General features: G+C 37.2%; 1 protein-coding gene across 2 annotated transcripts in view; it reads left to right on the top strand.

The window, feature by feature from the left end:
- Window positions 1-15,330, top strand: part of CDKAL1 (CDK5 regulatory subunit associated protein 1 like 1) — a 378,644-nt gene that overhangs the window by 169,129 nt on the left and 194,185 nt on the right. For both annotated transcript variants that reach the window (XM_057377905.1, XM_057377904.1), the window contains exon 8: window positions 2,222-2,325. In XM_057377905.1, the coding sequence (XP_057233888.1) occupies window positions 2,222-2,325 (104 nt within the window). The remainder of the gene's footprint in view (window positions 1-2,221; window positions 2,326-15,330) is intronic.

Genomic DNA, 15,330 nt, shown 5'->3' with positions numbered 1-15,330 from the left:
TGAAGTGGATGCTAAAACTGATATTTTGGTCTGATAGGCACAACGAATAATATACATATCCAGTCTAGCAGAGAGAATCAGAAACTATCTAGATGCTCTCTTGCAGAAATTAAGATTTTGTTGAATGGGAAAGGTCTCAGAGCTGAGTGGAYGTCCAGGGGTTGGAGGGTACCTGAGCAAATGTTCTGGGCAGTGTTCTGCTGTTGCTGAACCCTATTTATGCAAATGAAGCGGAACTAACATGTGAGGGGAGTCTTTGTGAAGAAAAACCTTTAGAGTTTGCAAAACACTAATCACCTAGTCATGGAGATCAGGCTGGACATTGTAAGAGAGGATGAGATATATCCTAAATGGTAAACACAGTCTTGTAGCTGGTGACTTCATCACCTGGTTCTRTCCTTGCCTTTTCAGTATTATTTTGAAAGTTCTATGGTAGTACTCCTGTAATTGGAACATTCACCTTTTRTGGCACCCAAATATTTTACTTAATATCTGTTTAATATCTTTATTGATGATCTGGATGAGGGGATCAAGTGCATCCTCAGTAAGTGTTCAGATGACACTAAGTTGGGCTGAGGTGTAGGTTTGCAGAGGGAGCTGAACAGATTGGATTGATGGATCAAGGCCAGCAGTATGAATTTCAAAAAGGCCAAATGCTGAGTCATGCACTTCAGTCATAATATCCCCTTGCATTGCTACAGGTGGGGGGAAGAGTGGACAGAGCACTGTCTGGTAGAAGAGGACCTGGGTGTGCTGGTTCCCAGTGTCTGAGCATGAGCCACCCTGTGCCCAGATGGCCAAGAAGGCCAGTGGCATCCTGGCCTGTGTCAGCAATAGTGTGGCCAGCAGGACCAGGGCAGGGATTGTCCCCCTGTACTCAGCCCTGGTGAGGCCACACTGCCAATCCTGTGTTCAGTTTTGGGCCTCTCACTTCAAGAACAACACTGAGGGGCTGGGGCATGTCCAGAGAAGGGCAGTGGAACTGGGGAAGGGTCTGGGGCACTAAGTCTGATGAGGAGCAGCCGAAGGAGCTGGGGATGTTTAGCCTGGAGAAAAGAAGGCTCAGGAGGGACCTCATCACTTTCTACAGCTGCTGACAGGAGGGTGTAGCCAGGTGGGGTTCTCCTCTGCTGGGCAACCAGCAGGAAGGGCAAGAGGAAATGGCCTCTGGCTGTGCTGGGGAGGTTTAAGGAAAAACTTCACTGAAAGGGTGTCCAGGCATTGAAACAGGCTGCTCTGGGAAGTGGTAGAGTCACTATTCTTGGAAGTGTTCAAGAAAGGACTGAACGTAGCACTTAGTGCTGTGGTTTATTTGACGTGGTGAAGTTCGGGGAAAGGTTGTGCTTGATGATCTTGGAGGGCTTTTACAGCCTTAAAGATTCTGACTTCGTGAAGCTGTGGCCTTTTTATTGTAAAAATGGATAGAATTTATGATATTCTAGTAAGCATGAACAGTAGAAATATTTATGAGTTTTTTGGGGTCTGTGGAGTTTCTGGAGCTTAGGTTTAAATGCTTTAACCTGTTGAATGAGGAGAAGGGAAAAAAAGCACAACAAGCTTACAATGAGAGGTAGTTTTTTGGTTTTTGCATCTTTGTACTCTGAATTAGTCTGCCTTTAGTATATTGTCAGGTGAACTAAAAGCAATCACATTATTCCTTCATTTTCTTGTAGGAATTTTCATTAATTCCCCAATCGGTTGTGTCCAACTGTCTTTCTAGTTGATGATTCCTATTCATTACGTTATTTTTTCTGTTTATACAAGCCAAAGGCAAGTAGGAAAAATTAAYTGAAATGTCTTTTCAAGAATATACACTTTAAAAAAATCTAYTTTCAGCCTTTCAGGACYTTTTTCCTTTATTTTCTTGTTCGGCTTGGATGTTTTGTGTAATAGAGAGAGTGGAAACTGGAGATTCATCTTTAGTAATGAACAGTTATTAGCTCTATGATACCTTTCTGAAAACTATTTAAATTCTCACTCTTGGGTTTTGTATGTGATCCCCACTGACTGYTTTTCAACATTTCATATAGATGTGAAAGATAGTTTAAGAAGTTAAGACAGCAAAACCTTTTTCAAACTGTTTCATTTATTTTAAAACTCAGTACTACTATTTTCTGGTCATAGATATAAAAACTCATTTTTCCAGATGTGTTTAATAAATATAGATGTGCATATAATGGTTTCTCTGGCTAGAAACTGAGAATTTTCATTTTCTGAACAGGTGTCTCAATGCATGTACCTACTGTAAAACCAAGCATGCCAGAGGAGATCTAGCAAGTTAYCCAGTTGAAGAACTGGTGGACAGAGCCAAACAGTCTTTTCAAGGTAAGGAGTTTTATCCCTACAATASAAGTCAGCCACTGAAGCATATCTGGGCCTATCTCCACCCATGACTGGGATACACTATGACTCTGATGCTCTTAATAGTCATAACTATGTCTCATGGTGCCRTTGTGGTAGAAAGGCATGCTCTTGTTATGGTGTGCACCACTGTTTACAAAATGTAGTCTTTATGGAGTATTTGATTTTGATTTTAGGATTGTGTAAGTGAAGTTCTGTGCATACATCTTTTTCAGGTGATGTGRAAATGGTAAAATTTGGTCATTTTACTCTGGTTTCTTAAGGAGGATAACCAAAACATTTTTTTCATTCAACTATAAGTACATTTCATGAGCCTCCCAAGWATTCTTAAAGCCCTGTTTAGGGATACATTGCTTTTTCTGGTAATGAATTTACTGGAGAAGTTTCTGAGAGCCATACAAAGCTTTTCAACTTTTAAGTTCAGTAGGATATTTGTAATGTCCCACAGATTCAATCAAATATTAAGCTTTTCCTGCCGTGCATTCTCTGTACCAGTATCTGCCTAAAACTCTTGTATGTCTGGTAGTTATGATAGTATTTGATCTTTATAACTAAATTTCACCCGTATTTCAAAGATACAGATTTCCAAATTATTGCCAGCAATAATTGCCTTCACTGTGAAGGCACAGGTGGTRTTTGTTGTGTTTGTATGCCATTTTGAAGGATTAAAATGTACATTCAGAATATTCTGGTAATTCTGGTGTAGCAGCTCCTTCCATCTTTGTATGAAATACATCAAATCAAAAGTAGAGCAGTAAATGCAACATTTGATGTCACGTTCTCTGTGTGTGTATAGACAGTACATCCACTGGGTTTCAATTATTGCACCCAATGTTGTAACCATTGTAGTAGGAAGTAGTTCTCCAATGGTTARAAGTGTGTTTTAAATCCATCCTCATATAGGGTTCCATAGTGAACTTTATTTAGGCCAGTGATGAACTTTTGTCTATTTCTATCAGTAGTGTGCAAGGAAGAGTCCTTTTCCTAATCAAAGCCCACATTCACAAATTCTAAGTTCTACATTATCCACACAGCAAGTTCTAGCTTAAGGTTGCAAACACCCTTTTCTTTTGCTTTTGTTAAAAGCCAAGCATCTCTCTTTTCTTCTGTGAAGCTCATCTGTGTTTGCCGCTAAATTTTTCCTGCTGCTTAGGTTTGTAGAATTAATGCTGTCATTGCTGTGAATTAGATTGTGTGTTAGGATTGTCTGACAGGAATGCTGTTGTGTCATATTTCTTGGTTTGATAAAATTAAAACCTGTATACATATTATGAAATGATGAGTAACTAAAATAGAGGATGCATAAATACACTTGTTTTTTTGGTGGAGAAGCAGTTGAGGAAACACACTGCAGAAAGCTAGAAGGTTTCAGTAGTATAAGAYGTACTGTTTTCAAATTGGCAAGTAGTTACTGAGCAGCAAAGAATCTGCMATTTTAAGGTATCATGAGAAGTGTTACTCAGATAGCTGTTATAGYTGTTCAAAAGTTCTGAAGAAACTTTGGACTATTCTTCAAGGAAACATGACAAAGATAAGATGGGGTAATAAGTCAGRATTATGACCTTGCTTAAGTTAACTATCTAAATTTTATTCAGATTTATGGTACATGTGGAAAGAAAAAAAAACCCAGACTTGTCTGTCCTGTTATAGTTGTACTTATATATCATCAATTCCACATTATATAGCATGAAGATGTATTTACTTGGCATAACAAGAAAGAAAACTTGAGTTTTGTTTGTCTTTGCAGACAATAAATGCAAAATTTTGGGAAGTATTTTGAACTGCAGTGTTGTACATTTGGATTGAAAAATTGGTAATTCAATTCATCTGTTGTACTGTGGCCTTTATTATAAATATTGACTCTTTCAAAATAATTTGATTTCTAATGGAAAAAGTTGCCTTTAAGCTATTGTTTTGAAATTTCTTGAAGAAATACTATGATGTTTCTCACAGCAGGCATCTCCAGGAAGTTCTGTTCTTGTTTGGCMTTACACTACCACCTCTTTTAGAGGACATAAGGAAAGAAGCAAGTATTTATTCAGTTGTAAAATGGATTTGCCTCCAGCTTTCACATACTTAGAAATAGATGAAATAGTTAYTTAGTTTGCAGCACATGGAGAATTTATTGCTGCCAGCTTGCTGCAGCTGTGGGCTGCAGAAACTTCATCAATCCAGTGAAAGACTTTAGCAATTCAAAGCCATTATTCAATTTCTTGCTGAGTTACTGAGCCAAAATCTCTTCAACATTTACTTCTGTTTTTGCAGAAGATGTATTGCTGAAACTCTAGTTAAAAATACAGAGTGGTACAGACGTGCCATGAAAAGTTTTTCCATGTTGAAAACTGATTAAAAAGAGATGACTGAAATCACCATGACTGAACAAATATCAGCCTATTTCTTGTACTGTTTCAGCCTCTGAAATAAGTTGTTTTTGTATATTATTTTAATATCTTGAGTTCAATATWATGTGCTCTGAAACTGTTGCAGATTTCTAGTACATGCTGCATACTTTCATAATGCATTGGGCTAAGTGTTAGGGTGTACCAAAATTGGGGGGATTTGCATAGTTTGCATAGGTTTATGTTTTCCCTCTGACCTCCATAATAGTTTTGAAGTTACAAGTCACGTGAACTATAATTTCACAAAATTTCATTAACAGGATAATCTGTTTTAAGTTCAAAGTAATTTGTTGAGTTTTTTCATGTTTTGATGTTAATGTTTTTTCCATAAACTTCAACTATGAGTAAGTAGTTGTTTAACTTTTTTGCATGGGCAGCCTTGTCAAATCAGAATATATAGCTGACTTCTGTAAGAAAGCTAGTAAAAGAAAAAGTATTGTGAAATACAGTAAAGTGGTCTTTGAGTGGAGAACAAATGTCTACTGTAAAGTTGTTTATGCAGTTTTTCTACAGCTGATTGTACAGCGCTTTCTTTGTGTCATCAATTTATTAGTAAGTTTTTTTCAAAATGTGCTATGTCATGTTCCATTCTGTATTTTAGGGGATTGCATTTACAGTTATGAGAGGGCTCTTTCTTTCCTGCCCAAAGCAATTTTTTGTATAACAATGTGGTTTTGCTTCGTATATGAAGGRGAAGGCTGGGGGAGCTGCCATTGGTGAACAGTGTTCCTATGAGACACAAAAGTTAAATGAGCCTGAGTTTTGAATGTTGTGTGGAGTGGTGTCCTGGGATGGCTTTGGCCAAATTGCGGGACTTGAAATTGACTTTTTTTCCTTTAAGTGGGACTTCCATTATCATAAAAACCTTACATATTGTGAGAGACTTTCTGGGCAAAAATAGTGTCAACAATTTAGCTTATTCAGCAAGCTAAGTTAAAAATGTAAGTATTTTTATGGAATTAGCTATTATTTTATTTTAGTTCAGAATKAAGATCTTGTGCTTGTACCACTCAAAACTATACTTCTTTAGCATTGCATGCCTTTTGCAGGTGACAGGGAATATACTGCTGTTAAAATGTACTCTGTGTAATTAACTACTATATTAGCTTATTTTATGGTAGCAATCAGGGTGCTCGAATGAAAGTCACATTTTGTCAGGAAACACTGTTCCTCAAAATATACAAAACAATTGTTTCAGGGTGGAAAATTGTAGTGGCAGAATATAATTTATTTTTATTCCATTATTTGCATGATGGTTCACTGGCATGCATGGTTTYGAATTCTGAATAGCAATTCTGTTAGGAAATCTTGGACAACATGTAACATTACAAAGCAGGGGAGTAYCAAAACTAAGATTCTGAGTCTTGAGTTGCATTATTTGTCATTAGCAATTATCCCTAATCTGATAGATTTTGGAGTGTTGAGAGTTTAAAGGAGATTAACGTAAAATATTTTTCTCTTTACAAGTTTGCTGTAAACAGGTGTTTATTGGTGATGATAAGGGTTGCTTTTATATAATGAGATTGGTTTCCAGAGCTTTTCAGGTGATAGTGAGCTTTGCTGAGGATCTTTGGTTTTAGCAGTTCTAATGAGGGACTGTCAAGACATTCTGCTTTATTCCTAGCTGCTTGTTTTGACCCTGCACAGCTACCAGTAAGTTCTCAGTATGATTTCAGGGCAGCTGGTATTATATTAACTATCAGCAATGTTTTTGTTTCCACTGATTAGCAGAGGCAGTACCAAACTAGGATGCTTAGGCTGCACCCATGGTAGTGGGTTTGGTCTCTGAACACACTGACAGGGAATGGGTGCCCAGTTATCCAGATGGAACCTGGGCTGTGTGCTCAGGATCCTTCCAGAGATGAAACTTTCACTGTAGAGAGAACATTTACATATGGAGATCTGACCCAGAGAGAGAGAGAGAGGGGAAGGAGGAGAATGGTGACCATTTTTCTAAGACAAATCTTTTCTGTCAGCCTTTTTACTGACTTTTAGGGAACAAAGAATTTATTCTAATATTGTTCCTAAAGTATAATTTGAAATTGCATTCCAGCGAACTTGGGCTGCTGTATTTCAGACACTTTGATAAACAACCTCTCTTTGTTTTGGTGTGCTTTTTGCATATGGCTATAGAGCTAGTTTTTTTGGGTTTTTTTTTTTTTGTTGTTCTTAACTTTATTAAATTCTTTCTGTAACATCTTTTGTGTCTTATGAATGTTTCAAGTTTTTTTTCCTGCTGACTTTGCTAATGCACAGAATACTTAGGCCAAGATAAATATTTTGGTACCAGCTTGTCATTTGTAGTTACATGGGATAGCATAATGAATTAGTTTTCGTAGTCTGCATGTATTTTTAAGTTTTTATTTTTAAAAGAGTTACAATTCATCAGTAGTGAGTAGAAGCAGCATTTCCAAGCATGTGAGAACTGCTTTGTAACATACTTAAACACACTTAACCAACATCTTATAGCAAAGAGATATTTTAAAGAATAAAAATGTCTTTTTAGTAGTAAATTGCAAAATTGCAATTTATTGCAATTAATTTTTTATTAATTGCAAAGATATTTGCAAGTGTATTTTGAGTGAGCAAATTAGTTTAGTGGACTTTCTTCTTTGCTCTCAAAGAAATTTCCACTCATGTTCTTGGTATACTTTTTTATAGAGCCAAGTTGACCACTATGTCACTATTATTTCTATTGTCTTCTGCATATCTTGGTGCATAAAAGGTTCCTTTGCATTGTTTTAAATTTCACTTCAGAAATGTAGTGGCAATTACATTAAATTATTGGTATCTGTTTTTTTTCCTGATTGCTCTCTCCAGCTTTCAGAGGAGAGGGGGAGRGGGCTGTGATGATCCATTTTCATGGCATCCAATGTCAGGACACATGGGAATGGCTCAAAGCTGCATCCCTCAAGGGAGATTTGGACTTCACATGAGGAAATATTTCTTTACCGGTAGGGCATTCATACCCTGGAAAAAGAATCCTACAATGATAGTCAATGCCCTGAGCTGATCAGTGGTGAAGAGGCACTTATTAACATGTTTTAAATAAATTCCTCCATTTGTTTTGTTTTGATATTTAAGTAGCATGAAAATGTGTCTGTGTGGGGTTTATGCTAATCCTTAWATTTTTAAATGCCACCGTTTTTAATAAAATTAATTTTCTCTGYATGTTTTTCCTTTGTTTTGCATGCTTTTACTTGGTCTTTTTCAGTTAGCATTGAAGTCTCCTTCTGAGATGGCCAGATGTGAGCTGACTTTGAGCCAAAAGCCATGTAGCCATTCTTGTGCATTTGTAGTGTGTGATTTGTGCAGTCAGTCCACTGCTGTCAGAATGCTTCAAACCTATTGCACATGCTGGGTGATAGACTCATGCAGAATAAATTCGGTGTTTTCAAGATCTGTTGCCAAAGGCTGATCACTCTGCAGTGCACTTGCAGTATGTTTGATGTTGTCATCAAAATATTAAACATACTGATCATCTCTGTGCCCTCTGGCCACAAAGGATTCTGGGATTCACAACATGCCACTGTTTTTCACAGARACACTAAGAATCAGCAGAAGGCTCAGATTTATTTTAATATGTTGTTAATATTTTCATTAAGGGTGTAGAACATGGCATCTTTTAATTTTATAGTTGCCAAAATCTTTCGGATATATAATATTGCCTCCATTTCCTTTTAACTCTCTCAAATTTTAATTGATATTTCTAGTTAAGATCATCAAATTATTTGCAAGAGTTACATTTGGGAAAACATGTTATTCCTGACAAGTTTAGAAACTAAAAAACTTCTTCTTCTTAAGAGGTTGTGGAGGCCTTCATGCCTTAGTGTGGCAGATACTTTGCCCCAGGTCACTTTTTTTTTTTAATTAAATTTTGTTCTTGGTTCAGATGAGTTTTGTGGAGACTCACTTGATTTTGCCTGTTAGCTTTTGTAGGCATGCTCCATACCACRGCTTGATTTTATGCATTATGGTTTTTTTCCCTTGCTGCCAGGTCTGCTGTGATTCTGGGCATCAGAAATGAGGAAGGGAAACCTTTCTCTTTTGCTCCATGCGTTAATGTTTTCTTCTGCTCTTCATAGAGGTTTTAGACCTGTCTGAAAGCCTTATAGAACAATCATGCTATAAGAATTAATTTGGTGAAAAAATCATGCCCATGCCTCACAGTAGCTTTTGCAAGTGTGCAGCATAATGTGCTGAACTGTAACTGTTCACTTTCAAGGAARACCCCTTTGTCACTCTTTGCCATTTGTATAATTGGTTTGCTACTGTGTGTGTATTGTGTATCTGTTAAAAAAAAAAAAAAAAGTGGCCCCAAAGAGCCTGTAATGTGGCAAATGTAAACAACTGAAGTAGAATAATACATGATTGGATTTAGGATWATAAATGTTTGGTCACTGTATTTGCTACCATGGCCTTGGTTGTCTTCTGTGGGATGGCAGAGGAAAGTTTGTTGTTCAGAGAAGGATAAGGAAGATAATGTGGTGCCAAGGTGTGTTCATTCATTTAATGAGGAGCTGTCACCCTAGAATTTGCAAAAAATCATGTWTCCATAAAGATTTTCATCAGGAGTCAAGGTCTCCATGGGCTGGCTTGTGTTTCTTAAAGTAATATTTTCTCCTCTCTAAGGATTATTATAAGCTTGAATAGCTTGAAATAGATTCCTTGGATGCTTTGAAATGTTGTGCATATCATGGTTATCTGTTCCAAAAATAAAGCCTATTAATGCTGTGACATGAAATAAAATGCCTTTTTTTGAAAATCTGGACAATTGCTGCTTTAGGATGCTGTCCTCTCTCTAAGTGTTGCAAGAGGCACGTGGGTATGTCCAGAAGACAACTTGCTGGCTAAATTGACACTGTTGCCAAAATGTCTCATATCATGATGAGATAACCTTTTTTTGTCTCCATCAAACCTCTACTAGTAATACTCCTCTTTTATAAAGTCTTTTTTCCTGTGCATGGGATATTTTAGCTTACAGTGTTGGAAATAAGATTATAAATTGAATGCACGAATGCTTGTTTTGCATGCCTGACTAAGAATCCTACAGACAATAAGACTCCACTAATCTCTTAGCTTTGGCAGTTTCAAGAACCAGAACAAGTCTGTCTAACAAAGGTTGTATTTTTTTCTTCAGCAGAAAGAAACCCCCAATTTTTGGTCACATTGCTGTATATAATRCAGTCTTCTCAGTCCTTTTTGTTTTCCTACTCAAATATTTGCATTTCTTCTGTTCAAATCCTTGAATGACAGCCAGCCTGTTTAATTTTGTGGTTTTGTGAGAAAAGGTGCATTTTATTTTTGTTCGAAATAAAAGTTTAATAGAAAAGAGCTAAGGCAAAGATATATACAATTAAAATTACTAGTTGATCTTAAGCCTTAGGCTGTAGTTTCAGCTGTACTTTCAGCAACYGTTGCAAGTAAAAGGAGCAATTCTTTGCCATCTCTTTCCCCCTTTTCTCCCCATCCATCCTCTGCCTGGTTCCCCCCCCTTTTTTTTTTCTTTTTCCATCCTTTCCTCAGGCCATCTGCTTTTTGGCTGCGACAGTGGTCCTTGYATTAATCAGGCTGGGGGACTGATCAGGGATAAAACTGAATGTGTTTTTAGAAACCTCACAGGGTGACTTTAGTAACTGAGAGAAGCTGAATCTCCCCAGATGCTGACATTATCAAAGTACCACAGTTCTGCAGTGTCCTAATGGAACTAGGCCTTTGGAGCAAGGGACTGGAGGGATGTCTGGGGAACTGCATGTGGTGATCTGCCCAGGCTTCTCTCTGTCATCACTGAGCTGCTGTTTCCTAAGCCAGTTGAACTGGCTTGTGGGCCTTGTGGGTCCTACAAAACTTCATGTGATACTGGACATACTGGCATGTCTTCCCTACTCTTCCAAGAGCAGGGTTGCAACACTCCCTAGTCTTCATGCCCTTTAACAGAATGCTTGGCTCATTTGTGGCTTCTTCAGGAGAGCTCATCAATCTGATGTTTGCTTTAACTTTTTTTTTTTTTAATTTGTTTATATTATACAAGAGTAGTGTATGTTATATTCTTTCTATGCTTATTTAGTGGAACAGCAGCAGAGAAAAGCTGGATAGCATTGCTTGCTTGTTAATTTTATTTATAAATTTATTTTTGCTAAGTATGCATTATTTGAAATGGAGTGTAAACCACAAGGTTCAGTAATGCCACAGCCAGTAGTTAACTCTTTACCAGGCAGATTAAGTTGGTTTTGTGTGTATTTATCCYTGAATTAAAAAAGAATTGAAATGGAAGCATGGTGTATCTTTTTAATAAATTTGATTTTGACGGGGGGGGGGTGGATTTTTCATCTTTAATTTTGTTTGAAAATGAAAGTTTGATTTACGTGGCTTCTTAGCCATGGAGGTATTGGATTTTTTTTCACTTCTTGTAAATATTTGTTCAGCTATAGGAACTTRTATTTCTTTGATAATACATATTTTACTCATGTATTTACTGCTAGTTTTGTAAAACCTGGATCAGAAATACTTCCAAAACATTATGAGTGTTCTCATGGTCAGCTTTGCATGTTATGCTGCAGTCAGCTGCTTGAAGCTTTCTGTAGCTCCKGTGAAAATATCACGAGCAACTTGTGCTGTTGAACTGATAGGGTGGCCAGAATCCAAATCATTAACTTAACAAATCTGATGTACTGTGTTGTRCCAGGCACCTACCAAGTTTAGGTCATCTTTAATGTGTTCAAATGTAATTTATCAGAATTCAGCAATGGTTCCTTTTATCATTTGCTAAGCAGTCTCCTCCTGGATAGCTTGGCCTTCTGTAGGAACAGGTGTTCTCTGTTCTGTGCCACTGAAACATCCTACTCACAGAACTRCTCAGGGTGCTATCTTCTGCTAACTTCTCTTTCTTTGCTGTAGGGATGTGAAGGAGAGATTTTTTGGAGAGTAGGAATTGTGACTGAACTAGGATCTCTCAGCATAAAGTTTGCCTAYCACCTTTCTGTGTTCTTGTTTATGGGCTAAATGARTCATGTCATGCATGCCCCACTACCCCTTCTACTGCAAGGTGACCACTGTGTTGACTACTTCTTAAAAWGAACAGCAGTGCTGGATATCTTAACCCGTACTGGGTTCACCAGGCAAAAGCCTGGTTCTTAACAAAATGCAGTGGGATTCTTAATGTCACAGTGTGGTTAAAGCTGAGAAGCCCCCTAGAATGGGACATAGTGGAAGTTGGAGCATTTGGAATAGGCCAGAGGCATGAAAGAATAATCCATTTCTTAAAAATAGTAACTAATGTTCTGTTTAGACTTCCAATTTTCTGAGTATTCAGCAAATCATTTATGCTGCCTATATTTATACTCTCCACTAAGCATCTTGTGGGAGAAGACTCCAGGCTAAACTGACTAGTGGTCTTACTCGTGGCAATTCCTCAGCTGTATTTCAGCAAGTAACTAATTTCCCCCAGTTTACTTTACCTAAATTGTGCCTTATGCTTTTAGTATTGCTATCACCTTTTGTAGTGAGGGCTCACCTTCCATRTGGAGGTTTGGTTTCGCGGTGTTGGTGATCCTCTTGGCATGTTGTGCAACACCACTGTGACTCAAGGCCCTGCTGTCTCCACATCTAATGCCAATGCAAGAGTGCAACTTTTAAGATTTATAGAGCTGGTTTGATCAGAGGTAATTTTTTTCCAAAGACCTCTAAAAGCATTACGTGATGAGATGATAAAGGTGCAGTTTACAGAAGCAAGAGACTTCAACATCAAGCAACTCAACTGACAGCATATCTCAAGTGCAAAGAAGTGTAAGTTATAAAAAGAMATTGTCTAATCTTTCATGCTCTATTCAGCGAAGTCATAGTGAGAGTAAAACTCTGGGTGGTGATGAGCCCAGTTGTGACAGGGAGAGAATGCTGAGAGAATACTAAAGGTATCTTACAAATTTTCAGGCTTGGTCCCAGAGATTAGATGCACCTCTCTCATGGGTAACTGTTTTCCCTTCTTTTTTTTTTTTAACCTTCCCTCAAATACCTCCTAATATATTAAGATAAAAGTCAGTATGTGTTAAAATATTTTGATACCAGCTTTAGACRTGGTGCTACAGTGATTGTGGTTGATCATCGAATAACAGAACAGGACTAGGCAGAAGAAAACACTACTTGCATGCTGCCCTGGCATTATTCATGGCATTTAATACAAAGTCAGACCGGTTGGTCAATACCTCTTTAAAAAAAAAAAAAAAAAAAAATTCTTCAGCCATAGCAGCCTTCTGAAGGAAGAAAGTTATATTGTATGGATGCATTAGGGGCTTTTTTCGTTGGACAAACAAGACGTGGGTGTAGTTTTTCTTGTCTTAACACCCTCTCACATGTGCAAGTGTTTGACATTCAAAAACCTGATGTTGTTATTACCTGCTATAGAGAGGCAAATTAGGTGCAGTTTGCACTGGTGTATTTTAGGGGACTATGTGGCCTCTCTAGTCTAAATTCAAAGACAATAGATCTAAAAACACAMCTTAAGAGTTTTGTATAATTTTGTAAGCTCAGATATTAGGGAGATGGCTTTTATGCGCAGTTTGGTTGTATGTGGAAAGAGATTAGGAGCAATCATGATGAATGACACAAATTTTTTCTTCTGCAATATTGCCCCATGAGAATAAAAGCTATGATTTGTACAGGTATGTGGGACTCCTGATGTGCACACTAGGGTGTCTTGATASCTTAAATACAAGCCTTTTTAATGCTGTGTACATTGTGCAAAAGTACTGAAATCTGAAATTCAAATACTGCACATAAGCTAGGTGTAAGAGCTGTCAGTGAGAATAYTCCAGAACCTCTAGGAAAGCACTCGTTGGGACAAGTTGTTTCTGAACAAGCTGCTTCTGCTTTAATTTAGGATAACTGTATTTGACCTGTTCATGGTTTGTTTTCTATATGGGCCCAATGCCCTAAAGACAGTGAAGGAAAAAATACTGCTCTTGTTGTTAGTTTATTTGTAAACCAGGTCAGATACCCTTGATTAGCTCTCAGCTGGAGCATAATTTAAATCTTGACAGATTGAACCTAAACAGCAGGCTTGTTTTTAGATCAGACAAAAGATAGGGGGAGAAAAATAAAAGCTTTTTCCAGTTCACAAGCAGCACAACAGTGCTGAATAAATCTGCAACTGTTAAAGAATAGCTATTTCAAATATTTACAGGAGGCAAAAGAAAAGAAGATTGGCATCCAAGGCAGCTGTGCCCAGGGARAGCTATTAAAAATAAACGTGATAAATGATGTTCAAGTGCTTGTAGAGCTGTCAAATATCAGAGGTACTCAAAGTGGAACGTGTTTATACTCTACGGCCATGCTGCTAGGCATTCTGGACAGGGATTTTTTTTTTCCAAAATTTTTTGCAAAAAATGACTTTTAGCAGATCAAAAGGGGAGAGAGGATCTAATGTAAAATATTCAAGAACCTTGAACTTTCTGCTACATTAAAATACGCAAGTGCTTATTTGCTTTGTAGGCGAGAAATCAAAATTTTTATATATTCAATTATTTCCATACAGAACTAATTTCTTTAGTCTTGATTTGTAATAAAAAAAATTGATGAGAGTGTATGCTTGTAATAWAATCCATTACTTATTTTTATGACTCTTTCAGTCTTCTGTATTAGTGGATGATAATGRTGAAGGTTCATGAATGTTGCACTGATTTTGAACACAACTTTAAAAATTGTATATACATAACTGTGAAACTATGTGAACTGTGAACTTCATGGGGTTTTGTACACAGAGACTTTTTTCAGGTGGTCTAGAATTTTTTTTTTAATATCAATTTTCAGTTCTGAGTTTAATGTRTGTCAGTGGACTGGAAACTTTTTAGCAGAGACATTTTATTTTWTACTTCCCTGCGAAAATTGTTTATCAGAAGCTGTCAGGATGATGATWAGAAGTTCATGCCTTATGTGCTGGAGATATATCAAGTGCAAAGGACATGAAAAGTGTGTCATTACTTACAGGATGCTCTAGTAGAAATMATGTAGAAATGTTTTTTGTGTATGGGTATTGCTTTCTTTCCTCTTGTAATTTATTTGTCCTTTTTTGAAAGTGAATTGTAGAAAGCRTTGGTAAAATACTAATCCAGCGTGTCTTAGAAATAAGTTCAGGTCCTGTGTTTGAGGGGTAAGCAAACGTGGAGTGCATGTAACTGATGTATTTGTACTGGAACACTGCCGCAAGTCCATGTGTTACAGTGACAGGGATTGCTGACTTACACGTGCATAAACTCCTGTCCTTTAGTACTGAAATTCACTGYGAAATGGATATTGACTCACCTGTCTGAAGCTGTTGTGGAGAACATGCTAAATGGTGTCAGTTTTAATATTTGGTGTCTTGAGCTTTGAAAGCATTCCTTAGATTTAATGTCTGCTGTTGTCACAATGAAGAGGAAGAATAATTTTGAAAGCATCTCATTCCTTAATCTGAGCACATCTTCACTGTTATGAAAATGGCTTAATGAATTCCTCAGAAAGTAAGTTTTATCAAAATATCCCAGACCTAGTTTAAATTGTGGTAAGCAGTGCTGTGATGATGGAAAAAATGAGACCT

This window comes from Malurus melanocephalus, unplaced genomic scaffold (genome assembly GCF_030028575.1).
Source record: "Malurus melanocephalus ecotype Western Australia unplaced genomic scaffold, MMel_1.1 scaffold_332, whole genome shotgun sequence".
In the NCBI taxonomy this organism is placed as follows: Eukaryota; Metazoa; Chordata; class Aves; order Passeriformes; family Maluridae; genus Malurus; species Malurus melanocephalus.
The sequence above is the reverse complement of the archived record's forward strand: the minus strand, read 5'-3'. Positions and strand labels throughout refer to the sequence as shown.